The sequence below is a fragment of the Streptopelia decaocto genome (genome assembly GCF_964273445.1).
Source record: "Streptopelia decaocto genome assembly, chromosome: 13".
In the NCBI taxonomy this organism is placed as follows: Eukaryota; Metazoa; Chordata; class Aves; order Columbiformes; family Columbidae; genus Streptopelia; species Streptopelia decaocto.
Window position 1 is genome coordinate 88,119 of NC_138668.1, and position 22,256 is coordinate 110,374.

Genomic DNA, 22,256 nt, shown 5'->3' on the forward strand with positions numbered 1-22,256 from the left:
GGCAGAAAATCCTTTGCAGTAAACGTGGTGTGATGTGGATCGAAGCAGCAGATGGTCCCCGATGCTGTGGAGGGGACGTGGCTGCAGAAATACCGGCATGAGTGAGACCTGCTCAGTCTCCGTGTCCTTTCCCTCCCCGCTGCCTGTCAGGCTGGGCATCACTGCAGTGATTATCCTCATCCTTCAGGAACTAGACTGAAAGCAACAAATTCATTTCATGGAGGACGACTGTAAGACTATCAAGACTTGTCTTACAAGAATCAGTGACACTCTGGTGAAAAGCTCCAGGTATCCTGTTACGGCCCTTCCGGAGAATTTATTCTTTCAGTGATCTTTATGATGCATAGCACAGGGCAGCAGGGACAGCGAAAGATGCTAAAACACATTTCCTAGCTGATGGTGAAAAACTGCTGGTACAGTTCTCATGACTACAAAGACTAGTGCTTTGGTCCATCTTAATGAAGTGTGGTGTTCTTGAACCCCATTTCCCAAATGTGTCACTTCTGGTTCAGAAGGGCACAAGGAGGTTTTCCCCCTTTTTGCAGGGGGAGGGCAGCACTCCCCACCTGGAGCACCCTGCAGGGAGACAGGACGAGCCAAGGGCCAGGGCTCAGGTGGCTGGCGGTGGAGGGTTCCAGCCCTGGTCTGCAGTAATAGTCCAGGCAAATTAATGAGCTAGCAAAGGCTTAGGGTTTGCTTAGAGTTTCTTTTTCCATTTTCATTCCCTCAATTTCTTTTCTATTTTATTTGAGTTTAAAAGCATTTTGTTATTTGTTTTTGGTTTGTTTGTTTTAAACTAAGCCACATTTAACTCATATTTAAGAGGAATGTGGCTTAGTAAATAAGCAGTGCTACTAGGAAGAAAATTAAAAGAGCTAAAGGAGAATAAATCTGGCTGCGCATACAGACTTTTATTTGCATAAAACATATATCTATCCTGGAAAAAAGTCTAAATTAAAAACTTGGGAGCAAGCACTTTCGGGTCATTCTGATCTTTATCTGTACTCCGTAGCTTAGACTGCTGTGAAAGTTTTGGGTGAATATTGCCTTTTTACTATTTTTATTTTCCTTTTCAATCCAAATACCCTCTCATTCTAACAAACACTAGAAGAAATGTCCAGACTTTTGAAGATATGTTTCTTATTGATATCAATGAATCATGCTGAGATTACACACAGTCAGGACTCTGAAGGTAAGACCAGGACTCCTGTATGAGAGATTTATTTTGCGTGGGTCGAAAAAGCGCTGTGTAGTAAAATAGGTGCAGTACTGTTCAGTAACTAGGACCAGATTCTCTGCTATACCAGCAAAGAATTTAACTAAGATTGCTTATTATTTAATATACTTATTTTCACTGTTTTTCTGTAGATATATTTAATCAAAACTTCATTAAATGCTTAGAAATAAATTATATGTGTATAAATAGTTTTTATTATTGCATACAATAAATGTATTTTTGTATAGCACAGCTGAATGGTAAAACATTAAATCAACTTTTAGTAACGAGAGAATCTTTTACAGATTTGCCTCCATTATTGCACAAAGCTGTGGTTAGTATTCTTATTTGATTTCTCAATTAACATTTTACATTATCATCTATAAATAACAATTTATTACACATATTTACCATTTTTTCCTTAGGAGGAAGTAATAACTGGGAAATACCTAAATGGTAACGTACTAAATTGTTCCCACTTATGCTTCTAAAAGGAATTAAAATGCAACATCTGACTGTAGTTTTTTATGTTCTGTTTTTCATGTGTAGCCCTCCTTGATGTACTTCATTTTCAGAGGTAATGTATCACTCTCACCAACTTGTTTTTTCAGTGTTATCTTGCACTTCAGATATGATCTGTTTCATTTCCACAGAAACTGGAACATTATTGGCACATACAATTACTTTGATTTAGATATCCTGTGAGGAGTATTTCCTCTTAACAAAGAAAAATATGTTTGTCACGATAAAGCAAAAAACATGCACAGAACGAGCCTGAGAAGAAATATCTGCTACAGTTTTCAAAAGCTTTGATAATCAACTTTGTTCATATGTTTCAGAGTGGCTTCTTAAGGAAATTAGGTGCAGTTCCAGCTTTCTGTCCACCTCCCTCTTTCAGTCCTGCTCCATCCCCCATCCATCCCATTTCCTCCAGCTCCTGAAGACCTTGGAATTATTTGCTAATTTTGTCTAAATATGAAAGAGCAGCATAAACCTCAAAAGCAATTCCACTCCTACATATTTTGAGAAAATCAATGGCTGCGTAAAGAAGACGTGCTGAAATTAATGACTCTGCTGAGGGAAAGGCGGCAGATAATTTAGGCACTGTGCTTCCACCAGCAAATCAGAACAGCCACAACAGGGTGCCGGGAAGCACATCTGCAGCTCCGGACTGGCCACAGCACAGCTTGTCTCCTGCCTGGAGATGGTAGTAATGGCGTCATGTTGGAAAACTGAGATTGTTGTGGGGGGTTGTGGAGTTAGATTTAAAAAACATAACTAATTCATTCTGTTCCTCGTTGAACCATGTTTTCATTGCGTTCAATAGGTTGACTCTTACTCTCCTTAGGCCAAAAAGCTGAGTGCTTGTGTCATTATGGTGTTAGTAACAGTATTTGCTTCTCTTATTGTTTTGTCTAGTAATCTGCTATTTTGCATGTTACATTATTTTACCAGCATTTTGGTCCTGTTTTCTGTTACAGTTCTAATGTCTGGACAGCAGATATGCTTACAAAAGTCATGGCATATTTTCATGCCCGGGAAGTTATGTTTACTCTTAGCAGCCTACAGGTTTGTGCCATTTAAAATGCATGAAAAATTTTATTTAACAAGGAATTAAAAAGCAACCTATTTCTGTAGCCAAAACTAGTTTGTCAATTATAGAGTTATCTATAGTGTAGATCTAACAGATCTACAGTGTAGCAGATAAATAGGAAATAAGAATAGGGGTTTTTTGTTGTCTTTTTCTCCTCAGATTGCAGGAGCATGCAAGGCAGAAATAATAAGAAAAATATAATCTTTTTTCTTTTCCTCTGATGGAAAGCAGAAATTAGGAGTTTTCAGGCTCAGCAGTCGTTTCTGAATTGAGTGTATGCACATGCTGTTTCTCCGCAAAATGGCAGGTTTCTCCCAGATTTTGACCAGCTGTAGTTTGCCCTGTTTCTGATGAAATTTGAGACACGAGAGCATTGTGCAAAATGCATCCACCTTTTAAAGCTCCTCTGAACTCTGTTTTTCGAAACTGTCAATGTGGAAGTGATACAGTAAAAAGTCATTGTTCTTTGTCCCTGGTCATTAGGATTAGTTATGAGCCGGTTTAAGTGGAGCTGTAGCCTAAGCCGTTCCCACCTCCCTACACGCACCCCCTCGCTCTGAAAAGGAGAGTCGAATGTGCCATCTCTGAGCCTGGGGCATTCCCAGAAGTGCGTGAGCCTTTTCCCAAGCTCTGTTTCCCTGTCACAGCTCATCCAAAATTGCATGAGACTGACATTGCCTCTTTCCATTTGATTCAGTTTATTAACAGTTTGGGGCTGTAAACCTGGGCCCCTAGACAACAAGGGCCTGACTATGTTACTATTTGTTGGTGGCTATGCAAGTTAAGCAAAGACAACAAAGAACAGTTTCAAGTCAAATTCCAAACCAATTCTGAAATAATTGTGTCAGGACTTAGAAGGGATTTTACTCCAGCCTGGTGCTAATGAGCCTTACAGTGCTTTCTGTTCTAATGTTATAATTCCCCTGAGATGGTTAACTGGTAATGCAGTTTGATGTGAGAGAGAAGAGTTTTGCCTTATGACCTGGTACAGACTTTTCCTCACATCTAATTGCACATTTCCTTCCTTTTTTTAAGTAATAATAATATGCACACAGTACCTGATTTTTTGGTGAGGTCTTTAAAAGTTGCATTTTCATAGCTCTGCTGTGTGAGGCAGAAAGGCATTATTACTCTTGTTTTATGAAGTGAGAAACTGAGGTACTTTTGTTAAATGGCTCACTGGAGAGGACTTGCTCAGTAAACCAAGAACAGGATTTTAAAATTACTGTCTTTCAGAATTGCATTATTTTTGTTTACAGTTTAAATATAGTTATTTAATCATTTACAACACAATACAAGACTTTATCTCTCCTTAAGCAGAGATTTTCAGGGGGTAAAAGATGCCCCTAGTATAATAGTGTGAGTTTTATGTTTATTATGCATATTTTTATATACTTCAGATGTCTATAACAAGTTACCTGAAGAACCTTTTATACCAGCCTAGGCAACTACTATCTGAGTTTCAACAGCTTGATCAGCAGCAGTTCCAAACTGCAATGAAGTATCTCTTCAACAGCAGAAAGAACCATCTTGTAAGTCACGTCGCGCCTGTCAAAAAGAAAAGCTACTGTCAATGGTTTAGATAAATGGGAGAGGGCCAGACTGGGGGTGTCACAGTGCGCTCCATGCAGTTATTTAGCTGGCTCGGAATAGATTCTAGGGGCTCCTCTCAATTATGTTTGACTTATTTAATTATTGTCTAAAAGTTTGGTGCCAAGTCCAAGTCAGTCATCTGGATTTTCTCTGTAATCGGCGGAGAGAAACGCATGTCCAGAGAATGATTTACCTTCCTACACCAGTTGTTCTCAGGGAGTATCTGCTTCTCTTTAGTGGCTAGAAAGAGAGAGCCAAGATGACTGAAGAAGGTGAAATTAGTTATCTTGCTAATTAGTTATGGGACTGTGCATGCAAACCTTTAGGCAATTTGGAGGGGAGGCAGCACAGCATCATGTACTTGCTTCTGCGGTGCGTTCCCTGTTGTGACCCATCCTAAAAGCCTCTCGGGGTCAGTGAGTGCCGCCCAGGGAGCCCTGCACTGCAGGGACGGGATCGTAGCCTGATGTATGAGAGCACTTGGTATCTTCCCTGCTGGGAGGAAGGGCCTCCGGTGTGGGCATCGCTGAGCTGGGGGAGATCAACCCGGGAGAAAGGGACGGTGTTTCCCCAGGTGCCTGAGGTGACTGCCCAGAAAAAACACTGTATAATCCACTATTTAAACAATGGTAGCACAACTCCTCCTGCCAAAGCAGGATAGGTATGCAGCAGGCACCGGAGCCAGAGCAGTAGAGCATAATCCCTTTCAATAAACTGTAAATGTTGTCTTCTCAAGTGACGTGCTTGGTTCTTCCAGGGCTGATAGTACTGCATGAACAAATCACCACTCCTGGGACTATCGGCTCTCAACAGGTTGTCCCAGACATGTTGACTTGTGAGATGGAGCAACCTAACAATCCATCCCCAGCCAGGGTGAATGTATTTCCTGGGCTTGGTTCTTTGATGTTGCCCCATCTTCTGGAGGGGATGTTTGTAGTAACAGCTGCAAGAAATACTGCATGAAAAAAGGTCTATTCTAGAGACGTCTACATATTAAATTATATATGATATAATACCATTCTATTCCAATATCCTTTCATTCTCCAAGTAACTAATTCGTTTATGAGAGCACACACTATAACTTCAGCCATTTGGATTATTTTTTTGTTTTTCATTTTGATGTTGTCAAAAGGTCCAAGCTTGTCTCTGGCCATCGCCAGAAAGGCATTATCTGAGGTAATTCACCAAGACGGTGTTTTGCATCTCTTCTTTATGATAACAGCACCACGTTGTTTGTAGAGTGCTGTCAGGCCTCAAAATGAACAATATATTGAATTAATCAGAGACATTCTTTTAACCCTTTGTTGCATGCAGGAAATGGGAAATATTATTCTTGATTGGGAGAAGACTAGAGAGAGAATTTTTCAAAGTCCAGGAGTAAATAGGACCCTGTTCCTTATAACACTGGATAAATGCTTCCTGACTCTGAGTGCTTTGGACTGTGTGGATATCCTAAGCCAGGTTTTGCGCACGTCAGCAGTGAACTATCTCCAACCTGATGTAATTGGGAGACTCCCAAATGTTCTACAGGAGGATGCTTTCAGAAACTTGTAAGCCATTTATTTTCCAGAGACAATTAATTCTATGTAGCATTTGCTGACTTATATATTCATTTTAAAAAAGGTTACTACATGGTCTCAGTCTGTTTTCCAGATACAGCTTTCTGCTTATATGTTGATGTTTCTAAAAACATTTGTCCATGTGTGTCATTAAAAAAAACCAAATAGTTAACTCATTAGTGAACTAATGCACCCCTGTATCACTTAGATCGACAGTATTCAAAGACCTCTATGACAAAACCTCAGCAAATACACGGAGAGCTCTGTATGGCTGGATGAAGCAGATGCTACAAAAATCCTATGACATGAGTGGTATGTTACGTACAATAAAGTATTTTCTTCTTGCTTATCATAAGAGGAAAAAAAGTCAGCAAAAGGCCTGTCTGTTGTATTGCATTGTTTCCCAAATTTAACACAGGTCTGTTTAAGAGCAGCTGTCTTGAATACCTTTGCTCCAGAATACAGTTATTCATGGCAAATAGTTCTCCAAAGATGCTTGTTCTTTACCTTTTCTGCACAGAGCTATACACATAGCCTCTGTACTTTTGAACTCCTATTCAGAATGAAAAAATAGATCTGTCTCAGAATACATTACCCAATGTGCTGTTTAAAAATATAAAAGTAATACAGGATGTTGTGAAAGTTCTACTACACCTGGAACTGGGACAAGGGACAAGATTAAAAAAACAAGAGTTAATTCTGATTTTATGCATTGTACCACATCTGTTTGCCTTGTTAATATATCTTAAACATATGTGCCACCGCTGGGACAGGGGCTGCAAAGTGGCAGCAGCACTGAGGCATCAGAGCTAGCGTTTCATTGAACATCCCAGCAGAGCTGTCGTGGGAGCATTTTAGACTTTTGGATGTGTATGTTCTTCCTCTTTCCCAGAGAATCAAATGCAAAATGCCCACTTGCTTCAGTGGAGCAAAATTTGGCTCCTGGGAATCCTGCTGCTACAAAATACCCGAGTAACATGTTAAGTCGTAGAGAGGAAGTTCATGATGCATGAACTTGCATGGTTATACTCAGCAGCCCTGGGAAAATCCCACAGCATCAGACATGTTGGATTTTGTCTGAAACATTAGTGAACCCTCAGTTTGTAAAAGATCACCCAGCTCAGGAGGGGCTGAGAATTACTGTGCCTCTCTTGTGTCCTGATTGCTGTTTCCAATGCGAAGCAGTGCAGACACGGAGAATCCACTCTTGAAGGTATAAAGCGTGTGCCGATTACCAGCTAGTTTTGGTCATATGAGCTGCAGAACCCATCAGCCCTGAGCAGGCACAGCTGGACTGCTACCAGCATCCAGGTTGGCAAGTCTAAAGCTCACTCAAGTGTGTTTGCACACCACGCGTCACAGCACAGAGTGCGGGACGACATAAGCGTCCTGCAATAGTCTGATTTATCACTTCAACTTCATTTGGGGGTAGCAGCGAGAGCACCTGGAAAGGGATCAGCCCGTTGCAGAAGCAGCATCTTCTTCCTGGAAGCTCAGCAGAAAAGAAACTTGAAAGAAGCCTCCTATTTGTGGTGCTTACGGGGCTGCCTCCCAAGCATTTCTGCTGGGTTTGGTGCCAGAGGGCTCATTGCCGTGCCTCTGTTGTGCCCCTGGAAATGCGGAGGGCTTTTCCGTCATGCCAGGTCTCCCCGCGGTGTCCAGCAGCCCCTGAGCTGGATCACTGCGTGAGCAGGTGACCACATGTGGCTTCTATGTCTTAAGAGTCAAACCTTTCAAGAACTTTATTTGCCAATTCTTTCACATTTCATATTAAAAACACTGAGGAATTCAGAGGTGAAGCATGCTGGTAGCCCCTGCAAAAACAGGAGGCTGTCATTTTTTAATTTTGTACCATTTTAAATTTTTTTTAAAAAAAATGAAACAAACAAAAACAACAACAAAAAACCCACAACACATTTTGGGGGATCACAGTTACCATGGTTGGTAACTGCAAGTCTGTTCTGCTAAAGGCCACAGTCAATATCCTTAAATTGTGGTCGTTTTTGTTTAACTCTTCTATCATCTCTTTCAACTCCCTTGATATTCCTGGCAATGGGAGATATAATATCACCTTGAAAAAAACGGAGCCTTGACAGGTCTGCTGGGAGCATCATCTCGTCTCAGCTAAGGAGCTTAGATCTCTGTTTTCAAATAAATCCCTTGCTAAATGGGGTTCTGCAGCTTCTGATATTTATAGGCTGTTTTTTTTCAAATACCAAAAACTGCAAAATGCCCTGATGCTTCTATTTTAACAGAGTTGTGAGTATCAGCACTGCTAAGGAATATGTTAAGAAGTATCACATGTTGAGCCATCCAAATTAGGACACTTTGGAGAAAATGCTGTCTTTGTGGCTCAAAGTACCCTGCTAGTCCAGAAATACTTGTTTCTCGGGGATATTTGGATCTTGATTTCGTTTTCAATCCCTGTGAGAATGTTACTAAATGAATTACATTTTTTAATTGTTATGCTATATTTTCTAGTTTTTTGCCAACCTGTTTCCAAGTAGGTATATGAATGCTTTTTCATTTTCTCCATTGTTGCTAGCACATATTGCTGAAATAAGTGGTATCATCAATAATAAGATATATAAGGTGTTACATAGTGTCATGCCTTCCTGGTGTTCTTAAATAATATATTTGATTAGGAAAATTGAATTTAACAAATGCTGCTCCATGTTTATTACTGTTGGTTTAATTTTGCCTGTCCACTACTTTATCCATTTTCTATTTCAACAACATAAAACATTAATCATTTTAATATGGGAAAATTTGAGGCATTTGAAACACTATTTCATTTTCATTAAAAAATGTATGGGCTCATAAAAAATGTGGTTCCAAATGGAGGGAAGCTAACTTTCACTGCTAAGGATTTGTCCGAATTGCAGATTTTTAAAAAGTTATTTACCAATAACAATATACTGGGTACAATGTATTTGAAAAATGATGACTTTCTTACCATTGTAGTGAGTATTTATTTGTACAAAACAGAGTTCAATGAACCAATTTCTTGGGTCAGTGCAGAAAACTTATGGATTTTGGGAAGATACATAGTTCATCTCCCATTAGAAGAAATTCTGAAAATCAATCTCAATGAAGTAAGTAACATACAATAATCATGTATCATTGCCAAGTGATGTTGGCTACAAACAATATGAACATGAATGCAAACTTTAACATGAAAAGGAAGTCCATATTTTAATTGCTTCAATATAAAGTGAGCACAGATCCATTGCCAACCAAATATTCTTCTGGTTTTAGAATTTGAAAGTGCCTGTCATTAATGTGTAATTATTTATCTGTATCAGACTTCTGTGACTTGTACTGAAAGACAGAGACCAATGATAGAAGACCCTCAAATTATGTGACAGTTTGACAGAGAATTGCTCACTGAGCTTTGTCTTCAAAAATATTGTATTTATCCAAATCTGTCTTCTTCCTTTCTCTATAACATAAATGGAATCAATTAATTTAGAGTGTCAAGCGTATTTTATTGGATGTAATTGTTTCATAATCCTGATGCATTATTTTGTTTGTACTGGTCAGATAAGACTATTCATTAGCTATGACAATGCAACAAAGCAGTTGGACACAGTGTATGATATCACACCAGAGCTTGCACAAGCTTTCCTGGAAAGAATAAACTCATCAGGATTTGATATGAAAAATACTTCAACTATCTACAGGCAAGACTGCTTTTCTTTTTCTTTCATGGCTGTGTGTGGAGAGAAGGAATAAGTGAGGAGAAAAGAGAGGAGCAATAAGCAGCTGATGAAATTGTTGATGTGGCAAGCTGTTTCCTTCCAGCAGAAAAATCTAGGCTGAAATCCAACTAGTTAGCAACAGTGAAGAACTGCTACTTTATGAATTTTTGGAGGTGTGCCTAGTTAGCTAATGCTTTGTCTCCCACTCCACAGTGAGGAGTTGTCTGTCGTATTAGGAGGAGTAGTACAGCAGTATCTGAGGGACCCAATCAAAGCTCCATCATGTTGTGCAGTACAGCAACAAAAATTGGGATAGCAAGACATGAGTTGCCTTGACCGTTTGAATCACAAGAGACAGAGGTGTGTTGTGGAGATCATGCTACAGTTAGGATTGAAGGAGGAAATCTTAGCTCATGCCAGGCAGGACTGCAAGTAGTTTTTAACTGGCAGGGGTGTCACCAAAGAGGTCACAAAGAGAAGAGGTGTAAAGCCCATCCTGCTGTCCTCTGTGTCCTGCAGGGTAGAGGTGAGCCACGCTTAAACACGTGGGACTGTTTGTGTGTAAGCAGGAAACTGCATTTTCGGAGATGTCAAATCAGCACTGAACTTACTTTTAAAATAATAAAAAACCAAAATAAGCTGTTCTTATTCATAAATACGCAGAGAGTATGAGCTACCTGCAAAGTGCTGTACTCCACAATTATATTTACACTGTCACGTAAATGGATGTATTTAGTCCCAAGACGCCACTGTCTGAAGTTATTTGTAGTCTCCTTGGGGGATACCTTGGAGTTTTAAACTAATGGAGAATATGCTTTATGGCTTCAGAGCTCCCATTATTATTGCAGTGTAACTCACTGACTTCCGTAAGTATTGCTGATTGTCGGAGATGTAAGCAAGAGAATTATGCCCACACTATAAATTTCCATGTCAGAAATCTTAAAAATGATTTTACAACTCATGAGAGGTGCCACATTCTCACAGATGAGAGAAATGTCATGCTCCATAATCCTTAATATATTCCATTTTTACAGCACACTTATTTTATATTACTCATTTTAAACCTACTGATGATTTAAATGCATTTTTACTTTTAAGAAGTAGTATTATTCATTGCTGCTAATCCCAAAGGAGATTAAGAGCTCTTGGTGGCTATGCAGTAATGCATCAGAAGGTAATTATTTGTTATACAAATGCAGTTATATATGTTTCTTTGATTTGTATGTTAGTTTGATGATGTCCCACGAACTCAAATGGGCTGCTGAAGCAGTATTTTGTGATATTGCTAAGCAGGTTGTTGGTGAGGGACTAAAGGAACTAAAAGCTAAGCCTTTCTGCACTGCAGAATTTTCCTAAGTTTGTGATAGTGCTGCAGCATTGTCCACTGTGGATTTAGTTCACATCTGGACATTATTGCCTGGACTCTGCCTATGCCTGCATCACTGAATTGCTAAAAACCAGAGACTGCAGCGGGAAAGCTGGGCTTTGTAGTTTCCTGTCCTGTGTAGATTACGAAAGCAAAGGCTAGTTGTTTACAGTGACAGGAGACTGTTTCAGGCTTCCTACAAACGAATTCATCACCATCGCTATGAAGTTTAACTTGCAGAGAGAGTGATGCACAATTCAAACCTCCTTTGCAGGGCTGTGGGTAATGGCAGTAAATATTTGTGAAACTGTGAAACTGAAATAAGCACAAGGTGTCTGCCTGGAGCAGGTGGTCACCTTGGTGGTGTGAGTGCTCCTCTCCTCTCCTCCAGCTACAGCTGCGGTTGTGCTTTACAGAGGTTAATGGAAATGCTGACTTCAATATTACAGCGTGGGTACTGTGGAGGAAAAGGAGCTCCACAACTGGTTCACAACATTGTCTTGCAAACTGCCGTGCTGGTGCAAATGAGACTGAACCTCTGCATGTTTTCTCCTGGCCAGTGTTGAACTGGACAGGTCTCCATCCATCAGCCAGGTGTATGTTTGATGTGAAATACAGCAGGCTTTGTTTAAACCTGAAACAATAAAGATGCTCTGTATTGCACTAGCTGCTGCCCTGACACATGAATGAGTTATGCTGCATGTGAAATCCAACCAGAAGTTAGAGTTCAAAACAACCAATTAATACAGATAAAAACTCAGCAAGCCACTTCTAGAGACTTATTTAGCCCTCCATCCTTTTCAAAGCAGAGATTATGCTGCAAATTCTGGCAAGGGGAGTGGAGTCGTTAGCTCGGGAAATACAGCCATGGCAAGTGGAACCAGGAAAATTAAATTTTCAACAGCACAAGCAATCTGGGTAGAGTTCAGCTGAATGCAGAGAATGGTACATATGTCTCATCCCCCAATTTCAGGCCACATGGAGTTTTAAAGATTGCAGTTTAAGGCACTTAGACAGAAATTACTCAGGTTTTGAGCACAAGTAGAGTAAAACATACAATATTTCAGTTTCCTGAGAGTGGCACCTTTCATGTCAGAAGTTAGCTAATGTATTTTCTTCTGTATAGGCTTGGTTTATTGGTTTGCTTTTACAATGACATGGAACAGATGGATGCTGCTGTTGCCCGGGCTTTACTTCATCAGATGATTAAATGCAATCAGTTGAGAGGTTTCCAGGCTGAGGTTCAGAAGGTGGGTACAGTGCTCATTTTTCTTGCCTAACCTAATCCTGAAAACAGCGGAGGAGGGACTTTCTTCTTGAATTTGGAAAGAGAAGAGTAAAAAATGACTGGGATGTAAGAAATCAGTTGAAATAGATCTCGATTATAGAATGCAAAGAATAAAACCCCTTTTTGTTTGTTTGTTTAGTTGGTTGGTTGATTTGTTTGGCTTTTACAGTACTCATTCTTTTCTCATTCTGTTTCCTCCTGTTGCATATTCCTTTGACAACCGTGGTTCTAATTTTGATTTTTATGAAGTATATGGTCACTAAATGATTGCCAATGCCAAGTCCAGAAACTCTGGTTAAAGTTTTGTGTGATAATGAAAATTAGTTGTTGGCAGAGTTATATTCCCCATCTGCTTTTTTTATTTGCTTTAGCTCAAATCTCAACTCCTGAACATTGCCACGCAAAACCAGACATTGAATGATGTCCTTGGATCTCTGTCAGATGCCGTGGTTGGGCTAACTTCAAGTCAGCTGGAATCTTTGTCACCTGAAGCGGTGCATAATGCTATTGCAACGTTAAACCAAGTCACTGGGTGGGCAAAAAGCCAAGTCATTATTTTATCCAGTAAATACCTCTCATATGAAAAGGTACCTCTGATAACAGCTTTCCTACCTTCTGTTTTTTAAAGTGAGATGGCTTTTTCTCAGTGTTAACCATAAATTTTGAAAAGTTTAGTACAAGACTTCTTTCATTACTGCCAGTGGTCTGAAAATTTTGTTTAAATCAAATAAAGACATCCAAGACTGAACCTCCCAAAGAAACCTCTGTCTAGTAACAGAAACAATTATTTTGTCTGTATCACTGCCCTAAGCAGAACTGGTATGATCAGAGACCCCAGACTATCTATTCAAGTATTCTGTAATGGGAGGAATCAGGGTTCTCTCTGAAGTTTCCAAAAAAGGAGCTGCTGACAAAATGGTTGCATTTGTCCCCTGGACAGTCCTGTCTGAATTGAAAGAAATCTGAGGAAAGTGCAACAATAATAGTTTTGCTTTATTTATTACCTTTTGCTTTTAAACATATCTGATGTTCACAAGCCGGAAAACATCCTGTTTGTGCTGTTATCTCTGCAGGTTTTGTCATTTTATAATGTTAGTCAAATGAGCGCGTTGGTAACTGGTATTAGCACCCAGTCATTCTACAGTATGAACCCAAAGGAGCTTTCTCAGATTATTCGAGGCACAACATCCCAGTACTTACCTGACTTATCGTCTGTACAACAACAAGGGATCCTCAGGAAGGTGATTATAAGCTTGAGTGTGTAGCACGTTCTCTCTGCACAAGAGCACAATAACCAGAAATGCCAAACATGACTTAAACTGTTGTCAGAGATTTGTGGTTTAGCCCAGTGGTTAATATTTCCAGTGTTTTTTCTGAACACCAAGTATTAATATACTCCAAAGGTTGTCTCTTGCTTAGTCCTGCGGCATTTTTAATACTGACATGTTTTTTCTTTATCCTCTTAAGAGAAATATTACCCAGGCTAGAAAGAAGAGCAAATCCTGTAAATTTAAGCATCAGCCTTGAAATGCCAAGTATTTATCTGTTTCTCTTTTTAGATAACTGCATCTGGAGATTTTTCTTCATCAATCAAAGATATACAAGGAGCTTGCTTTAAAGAAATATCTCTCTCTGATTTATGGAAGCAGACTGGATATAATTCTTCAATGATGAAAGAAAAAGAACTAAGAAGAAGCCAGGTACAAGTGATTATGCAGTTCCCATTCCACTGCACTTTAGTAGGATGGAACAATAGGGAAAGTGTTGTAATACATATGTGTTCAAGGAACGTATGGAAAAGGAAGGAACTGCCCCAAATATATCTTGACAGAAACAACTAGAGGTCACTTAGAGTTTAGGCACCATTATGAGACAATGTTGCAGAAAGGGAAGCATTAATGTGCTGCGTTTAAAAGGCTTCAAGATTCTGCCACTTTTTTTTTCTTTCCAGTACTGTAGATTCAACATTTGCATGTACAGTCAGTCCTTTGGCTCTGTCCAGAGGGATGCAAGGTTGGACTAACTGATCTCTAGAAGTCCCTTCAAACCTAAATTATTCTGTGATCGTGCGCCATGAACATATTTAACGTCATCCCATAGGAACAGTCAGTGGTGTCTTGTCGTGGGAAGAAGAAATTCAGTACTGGATGCCAAACCTTTTGGTTGGCCAAACTGGAGCACAGAAATGCCTTCAGAGTACATAAGAGAGTCAAGCACACAAAAACCTTCCAGTAGTTATTGCATCTTGCACCTGAATTACCTAAGCTTGACAATAAATGTGGTGGGTTTCATTTCAGGCTTTGTATCTGTATGAGCTACTGTCTAAGAAAAACTATCCTGTTGAGCTTCTAAGGTATGGATAATGGTGTCTCTTGAAATGGGGTTTAAGTCTGGTTTTGTGATGAGAGTGTCTCTGAGGTAGACATAAACACTCCGTGGTTATTTTGTATTTATGTTTATTCATTCCTTGGTACCACAGGATAATTCACCTCCCTTATTAAAAAGGGTCTCCAAATGCAAAATCAGGATCAAAGCACTGCAGAGGTTTTGGTATTTTAAAGCTCAGTCAATATTTTTCAATTTGATTACATTTTTACTTTCAATAGTCTTTCAGTTACAAGAAGTGGAAAAGAGAGGGGGTCAAGAAACTGTATCTTAGGACACGGTTATGGGGAGGAAGGACTAGATCCTGCTTAAATATTCGAAAGATTGAACTTTGCTTTTCCTATCAGCGCAGGACAGCTTGTGAAAGGAGTAACTTGTCAACTCATTGAAAGTATGGGCACAGACATTTTTTTGAACAATTTTAAATTCTTTGAAAACAACCTTCACCTGCTTTCTCCATATCAGGTAAAACAAACAAACAAACAAAGAGACTTTGTGTATATAAACATACTACCCAATATGTAAACTGTGGGTAGATTAGAGTTTGGTTAATTTTATTCTCATTTTTTTCAAAATCTTATATGTGTAAACTTGTCTGTTAACATATTTCGTTTAAATCTTTTATGTGTGAATTTGTCTGTTACCATCCTTCATTTTGATAATTTCTTTTGTCTCCTACAAATTCCCAGAGATTTCTACAGTCCTTTTAACTTGCTAATTCATGAGTGACCTGTTTGGACATATACATAAGTTTCAAAACCAGACAAATGCTCTCATGCGCCCAAATACAGGATGTTTCATCTCTGATGTCTACAGAAAGAAAACTCTAAACTACTTTTAGAAAACCAAAGAAACATACTCGCTGAAGATGATATGCAGAGTTTTATATCTAATAATTTATAAGATCTAACAAACCATATTTTAATTCTTCCTCAAAATTTCTGAATGTATAAGGTTTTAATTTTTTCTTGCTTTTAGGTTAATTGTTTGGCTTGGAAGTTTTGGAAGGTCTCTAATGCATCTATTCCTCCCTTCCTCTTATCGGTGCTTCCGTAAGTTACATCTTGCTACATCTTAAGTTATGCTTTGTAGCAGTGCATTCAGAGTAGCCTTTCTGACCACTTTTTTAATAACCTCTTCAGTCCTAAGAAAACTGATGGTTCAAACAAATGGTGATTTATAAAAAGCGGTCGCTGACTGTAGGCAAAATCTGTGTCAGGAGCTCAGTGCGCAGACTGAATTACCGGGCAGTGGTGTGTTGCTCCTTATACTGTTGCCGATGTCTGCTAAAATAAATAAGTTAATTAATTGAGTTTTCTTGAATATAATTGTTTAGAATCACAAAACCAACTTAAATGCAGTTTATGCTGGATTTTTTTCTCTGCTTCCCTGCTCATCCCCCCACCCCCTAGATTGTGAGACTTGGTTTCCTTATTAGTTTGGGGTTTTTTTGAGGGTAGAAATGTAGGACAAAGCCATTGGATACCACCCAAGCATACTGCTCTGTAAGGTTAAAAACATTTTCGTGTATTTAAAGACATTTTGGTAAGTTAGCAAAACTTCGCATGGTGTAAATAGCCAAGTAATATTCAGTGACAGCTTTTTCTCCTCAGGAAAAAAAAAAAAATTGTACAACTTGTTAATTCCCCTTTTTCTTTATTTCTTTATTCCCACACATTTAAAGGGGTAAAAGGAAATGAGTACTATTATTTCCCTGGAATTTTTTAATTGAAAAAGATAAGGAAAAAAAAAAGGATTATGTTTGAAAAAGCATTACTGTATTTAAAACCAATAAAATAATAACAGACTTTAATACAAGGCTTTCTTCAAACAGCAGCACGAAGCTATTTGGCCAAAAACTGCATATTGTGTGTTCAGGGCCATCAGAAGTCACTGGCGCCCCTGCCTGCAAACCCGGTGCGGCTTTATTGGCAAAGGCTGCCTGCCACTCTGGCTGGAGAAGAGCATCATTTTGTTTAATTCGGCAGCCTTTCTTGGACTTTGATAAGAAGGAAGCCTACTCTAAAATTGTTTTTTGTCCTTAACCCACCTACCACATCTTAATTCATCAGAGAATTATTCCTGACAAAAGGGAGAAAGAAGAAAAGTTTCTGAAGTGTAGACAGTCTTGTTTAATGTGGTGTTAAAACATCTCAGAGAAGTTTCCTCCGCTTGTAGCAAGTTATAACCCTTAGCCATTTTTTGAAGTGAGGTTCAAGTACTGGTGAACTGGAAGAAAATACCTACGTTCAAGCAAGGTGTGGGTTAATTGCAACTTTTCTGGCCTGGCAGGTTTATAATTTTTCAAGTCCAAGCTTGTCTCTACATTTTTCCATCATCACAGATTTTATGGGTGTGGTTATGGGTGTATGAAGGCCGGGCTTACATTCTGAGAGCATTGGAATTCTTTCTGCAGGGTTGAGTACCTGGAGTATGTTTCAGGCCCTTCGTGCGTCCCTTTCATTGAAAGTCTGGGGAGGACTGACATGGACCTTTTGAATCCAAGCCTTCACAAAAAGAACGCTGTCCTGCAAAAAGTGCAGGAGTGCTTGGTAGGTACGGCTAGGAGGGGTCAGCAGTGGAAGGGGAGCTGTAAAAAAAGTAATCTGTAATTAGCCACTGACAATTCCAAATTAAGTGAGAGTGGTTGATCAGTTTTCTTTCCCCTTATTGTCATGTGGTGCATCATAAAGTTATCTTGCCTACTGTGCTCTCTGGTCCACATGCTCATGGTCTGTTCCATACAGACAGCAACCTGAGACACAGGCTCTCGTGCAGTGTGTTTGTGCAGTGAACCCACAGCTGATGGGCTCTGAGAGCCCAGAAGGCAATAGCACAGTTTCTGATTTCTTCATCATCACAAGAACAGCTTAGGCTGTCACCTGGCTCAGAGAAGCTCTCGGTGCCAAGGCCCCAGGCCACCTGCTGTAGCTGACCTGCTTTGAGCAGGGGAAGGACCGGACGACCTCCAGAGGTCCCTTCCAAACTCAGCCATTCTGGCGTTCTGTTTGTGCATATTACTGTACTTCATTTCACACAGTAATGTCAGTCACCATCTACATTAGTTCTTGACTTACCTATCTGTATTCTTATGGGGGTTTTTGTGTGTTTCCTATTTTATTGTTACCCGCCTAAGGAAACCGTTTTGTAGTTTCCTTAATGATTTTCCTTGACTGCATGCATGTGACGAAGTGTTCTGAAGAAGTCCTACAAGTGTCATTGCTGACCACAGTGAACTGGCCAGGACAGCCTGGAGCTGACCTGTTGGCACCTAGAGCTGTTCTCCCTTGCTCCAAGCAGTTCTGGTCCTGTAGAGCCATACATGGCACTGGAAGCTCCGTGGGAGAAGTGGTGGTACCAGGATTTTGTGACTTCTGCTGTCTGGGAACTGCAGCAGTCACCAGTTTTTAGGGGAAAATAGTTCTTTGATGTAGCTGTGAGTATTCATGTCTTTATACATACTAACCAGCCCTATAATTCCTGGTGTTTCAGCAGCTGCTGAAAAACCCACCAGAGGGTTGTGACAGCAAGAGCTTGTGGCCCTTTTGCCATAAGGGGCCACGTGAGGGCCCTTCTGCTAGGCAGAACTGCACCACCTCTGCAGGTGTTGGGTGGTCACCTGGATATGGAGATTGTGGCAGGAGATTTAGTTTAAATTATTTTTATGTGTGCTTCATTATGGAATAAAGAATACATTGAAAGCTCTGACAAGTGCTTATTAAATGTCACCAAATGCATTGGTAGAAGCAAAAAGTATAAAGCAGTCTCAGCAGAAATTGTAGATGAAGTTGCCAGTGCAAACTGTCGTGTCTTTGTTCCCTAAAGGCTCACAGAGCTTAAATGTGTTGTGATGCAGTTGAGCGATACAGGGCAAGAGCCAAGGTTAGCTCTGCCAACAAGGTAAATGTTTCTTGTTTCAGAATGGCTCCATTGCTGATGAATATGATGTTGACCTACTTGGAAATCTAATCTGCCTCTTACCTCCAGCCTTTCTACATGGCAGCATGTCCCTGAAGGCAATGGCAACAGCCCTTCATCAGTTCAAACTCTGCCAACAGCTCTGCCATGAGCAGAAGACTGAAATTAAATATAAACTCCTTGAGTTATATGGGTAAGGTATTAGATATACCACCTTGTTTATGCTGATGGTTAAGCCATGCAAATACTAACCGCTCGCTGTGCCCAGGTAGAGCTGCAATGAAAACAACACAAAGCAGCTTCTGTCACTGGCCAAGCTTGGGGTCTCCATCCACTAGAATGACGTTTCTGTTCTTGTGTGTAACATGATAACTGTGGAACACAATACAACCCCAGGGACACCCTGCATGACTTAAGTCCTGGAGAAAAAGGAGAGAAAATGTAATGTTTGTGGAGGGGCAGGCAAACAGACTCTCTGGCATGGCAAGAGAAAGGGCGTTACAGGCAAAGAGTGGCACAAGAATACAAAGAATGGGAAAATCTAAGTGAGATAGTGTGCTGGTGTGAGAAGAGAAATAAAGCAGCCTGCAAGCACCTGTGGCAGTGGGCTAGAGGAGAAGTAGAGGGATACAAGATTCAACCATCTGAAGCAACAAAGTGGACAGCGTGTTAGATGTCATTAATGACTCAGATCAGGAGGCTGATTTGAACAGCACTGCTGTATCAGTCATGCAAAAAAACAAAGCTGTCTTCTATCTGTCAAGAATATGCTGTTCTTCTCTTGCATTGTGTCTTAGACGTATCTTGTACTTGAAAAGGGGAACTGAACACATAGTTTCCAACCATCCCTTCAGCCTAACACCAATTAAAAACAGCCCCTATACACCTGCAAATAGTTACATATTGGATTAGATTAGGGTTTTTTTTAATTTAGAAGCAAGTACTGACAAGTATTTCTTGCTTGCAGTATTAAGCCACATTAGTCCTTAGAATAAGATTCTCGGAAAAAGAGTGGTTTGAATTTTGGTTATTAGGTTTCCACTTCTTCTTTGATACCATTTTGCAGACTAATATTGCAGTATGAACCTGACAGAAAATGGTAAATTTTCTTTTTAGAAAAGTGTTACTTCTCCTTGCTTCAGCACTGCGATGCTAACAACACTAAGGCTGTTGAGGGAGAGAGCTCCATTACCACAATATTTGGAGGCTTTCTCTGAGTATAGTGAGAATTCCACTAATGCCCTGTGTATCACAGAGAAATGAGAAAATGCAGACTGATATTAATAAGCATGAATCATCACATTGGCATAGGAGTCTCTGTGTTTCCTGTATGATATCGTGTAAGAAAAGCTCTGAAGTTTTAGTAGAATTTTGACTACAAACATTCTTCCTCAGTAAAATTTTCCAAAATATTTCTTCAGCTCCCCAAAGAACTGGACAGCTGAAACAACTTTAGATGTTGGACCATTTGTAGCTCTGCTGTCAAAAGGGGAATTAGATGTCCTTGCTGAAAAGGTATGTTTTTATTAGAATTCATAAATTTGCAGAAGATGTTAGAATTTGGATTTGCAAATGTCGTAATGCAGTCTAAATTATGTAACCCAAGTGCTAAACTAGGTAAATAATTCTCTTGACACAGAACCATGTGTTAATGTTTCGCATATTCTTGACTCCACCAAAATTTCTGAGATGACTTCTTGAAAGTAATGGTAAATTATTAATATCCATTTAAATTATTTGCATGCATACAATGAGAGTTGTACATTGTCATGTATGGAAGAGAAATGGTACATTTACAGTGACACATACTCAAACATTTTTAGTACTTTATACCTTGTGGTGTTGTTTCCTCCATTCCCCTGCCTTCCATCCATAAAAGTTATGTTTCTTATCCTGTTAACAATGAGATCATACTGATCAAATTAGAATTTACTCATGTGGCCCTTTGCCCTAAGGCCAGCATAGCACACGTAACAACTGATAGCCTCAGCGTTGCATTTTGCAGTTTCTTTGCCCTCTTTAGTTCTTATAATCTTATCATTTTTATCTATAGTAAAATATACTGGAATGAGGAGTTCATTCCTCAGCAGAAATATGTGAGCACAGTCAGCAACTTTTCCTCAGGAGATAATGCTTATAACTGACCAAATAGAATAGGACTAATAGAACTCCAGCTGAAAGGAATGTGACTAGCAGGGTGGAGGAGAGAGGTCCAAAGAGCCTAAAATAGGTGAACAGGTTGAAGTTATTTCTCATAAATGAATTGCGCCCCTATCCTCAATTCTTACCTGGCAAATTTAAGACAAACAAAATTAATTACTTTCCGCACCGCACATAATAAAATGGTGGAACTCATTGCTACTGGAGGGTCTGGACACAGGCTCCAATCAGGCAGTGCTCAGGTGTTGCCAGTAGCTGAGAGGGCATACGAGAGGGAGAATCACTCAGAATTTGCTCTGTTTAGAATTTTTATTGCCCTTAAACATAGGCTGTTAACCTTTCAGTACCAGCCAGTTTACTCTCCTCTTCTGAAACATTTGCACAAGCAGGAAGGAGGCTGAGTTGTTATTAACCCCTACTTTGCTGAGGTCTGCACAAGTCTTTCTCTGCAAATTCCTTTGTTTCAAAAGGGAGAAAGAAATCTTATTCATTCTTTCTTTCTTTTGAAGTTCCCAGATATCATTTTACAAATAGGAAAGACACTTGGACCAATTTCTTCAGCTGAAGAGCTTCTATCAGCTGTATTTGAATCTGTCTCCAATGCGACTGCCAACATGGAATCATCTCTCACCACACCTGGTCAGTGTTTCACCTGGTATCTCTGCAAAATGCCAGATTTACAATGGTGTCATTTTGGCCCATGATGGTGCAATTCAAACACGCTTTTTGTTTCACCTTGTCATCAAATGCATTCTGAGAAGCCAGACGATAAAAAGTAAAGCATTGAGTAACTCAGAGAGGTTCAGATTTCTAGCAACAACAGTGTGAGTCTTCGTTCTGTTGCCTGTAGTAGTCTCATGCATTGACTAATTTCTGAAGCACTTGATTTCATTACAGGATTATGTAGTTAAGCATCTCCTGGAATGCTCCTGAATGCACAAAGGGAAAAAAATGAATTATTTGAAATAGAGGGTTCAGGGTGTTTTTTGTTTTTGTTTGGGTTTTTTGGTTTGTTTGTTTGTTTTGTTGTTGATTCTTACTTTCCTTTGTAATCTAAGTGAAAAGCATTGAATCAAAGAGCCATGAAGGTGCTAAGTTACTGTTGTGCCAAAAGGTAGAGCAAATGTAAGCATATGCAGACTCGGCTGCTCTCAAGTCAGACGCTAGAGGCACTGTATTTTGTCTATCCAAATGGATCAAGTTTGTTATAATCTAAGAGGTATTTCAGTTAGCAACCAAACTAATCTATTAGAATATCTGGTGACAAATGGATCATTTTCTTTGTGTAAGGTACATACTTTGACTATATTCTAATATTACAATGACTGTGTGCTTCCTCTTACTTGAAATTCACCCAGGAAGCATTTTTAAGGTATGCCATCCTGTGCCATGGAGAACAGCCCTGCTGTCGAGGAGGCTTTTGAGAGCACTATTGGGATTTCAGACCCCAACAATTCCAAGGAGTTTGGTATTGTC

At 39.7% G+C, this 22,256-nt stretch overlaps 1 protein-coding gene across 8 annotated transcripts in view; it reads left to right on the top strand.

The window, feature by feature from the left end:
• Positions 1–22,256, top strand: part of OTOA (otoancorin) — a 41,477-nt gene that overhangs the window by 1,674 nt on the left and 17,547 nt on the right. For 4 of the 8 annotated variants that reach the window (XR_014185344.1, XR_014185345.1, XM_082064872.1 and 1 more), the window contains exons 2-22: positions 1,109–1,192; positions 1,522–1,550; positions 1,642–1,672; positions 1,766–1,793; positions 2,698–2,785; positions 4,211–4,342; positions 5,718–5,953; positions 6,171–6,274; positions 8,927–9,057; positions 9,506–9,645; positions 12,156–12,279; positions 12,689–12,904; positions 13,391–13,558; positions 13,877–14,017; positions 14,615–14,670; positions 15,050–15,167; positions 15,681–15,754; positions 17,119–17,254; positions 18,623–18,813; positions 20,042–20,135; positions 21,290–21,419. Coding sequence is in view for 6 of the 8 variants with exons in the window: in XM_082064872.1 (XP_081920998.1) it covers positions 1,114–1,192; positions 1,522–1,550; positions 1,642–1,672; positions 1,766–1,793; positions 2,698–2,785; positions 4,211–4,342; positions 5,718–5,953; positions 6,171–6,274; positions 8,927–9,057; positions 9,506–9,645; positions 12,156–12,279; positions 12,689–12,904; positions 13,391–13,558; positions 13,877–14,017; positions 14,615–14,670; positions 15,050–15,167; positions 15,681–15,754; positions 17,119–17,254; positions 18,623–18,813; positions 20,042–20,135; positions 21,290–21,419 (2,446 nt within the window). In the remaining 2 variants the exon portion in view is untranslated. Of the gene's footprint in view, positions 1–1,108; positions 1,193–1,521; positions 1,551–1,641; positions 1,673–1,765; positions 1,794–1,952; positions 2,424–2,697; positions 2,786–4,210; positions 4,343–5,217; positions 5,580–5,717; positions 5,954–6,170; positions 6,275–8,926; positions 9,058–9,505; positions 9,646–12,155; positions 12,280–12,688; positions 12,905–13,390; positions 13,559–13,876; positions 14,018–14,614; positions 14,671–15,049; positions 15,168–15,680; positions 15,755–17,118; positions 17,255–18,622; positions 18,814–20,041; positions 20,136–21,289; positions 21,420–22,256 lie in introns of those variants that run through there. The other 4 variants (XM_082064869.1, XM_082064868.1, XM_082064870.1 and 1 more) reach the window with 4 other exon arrangements.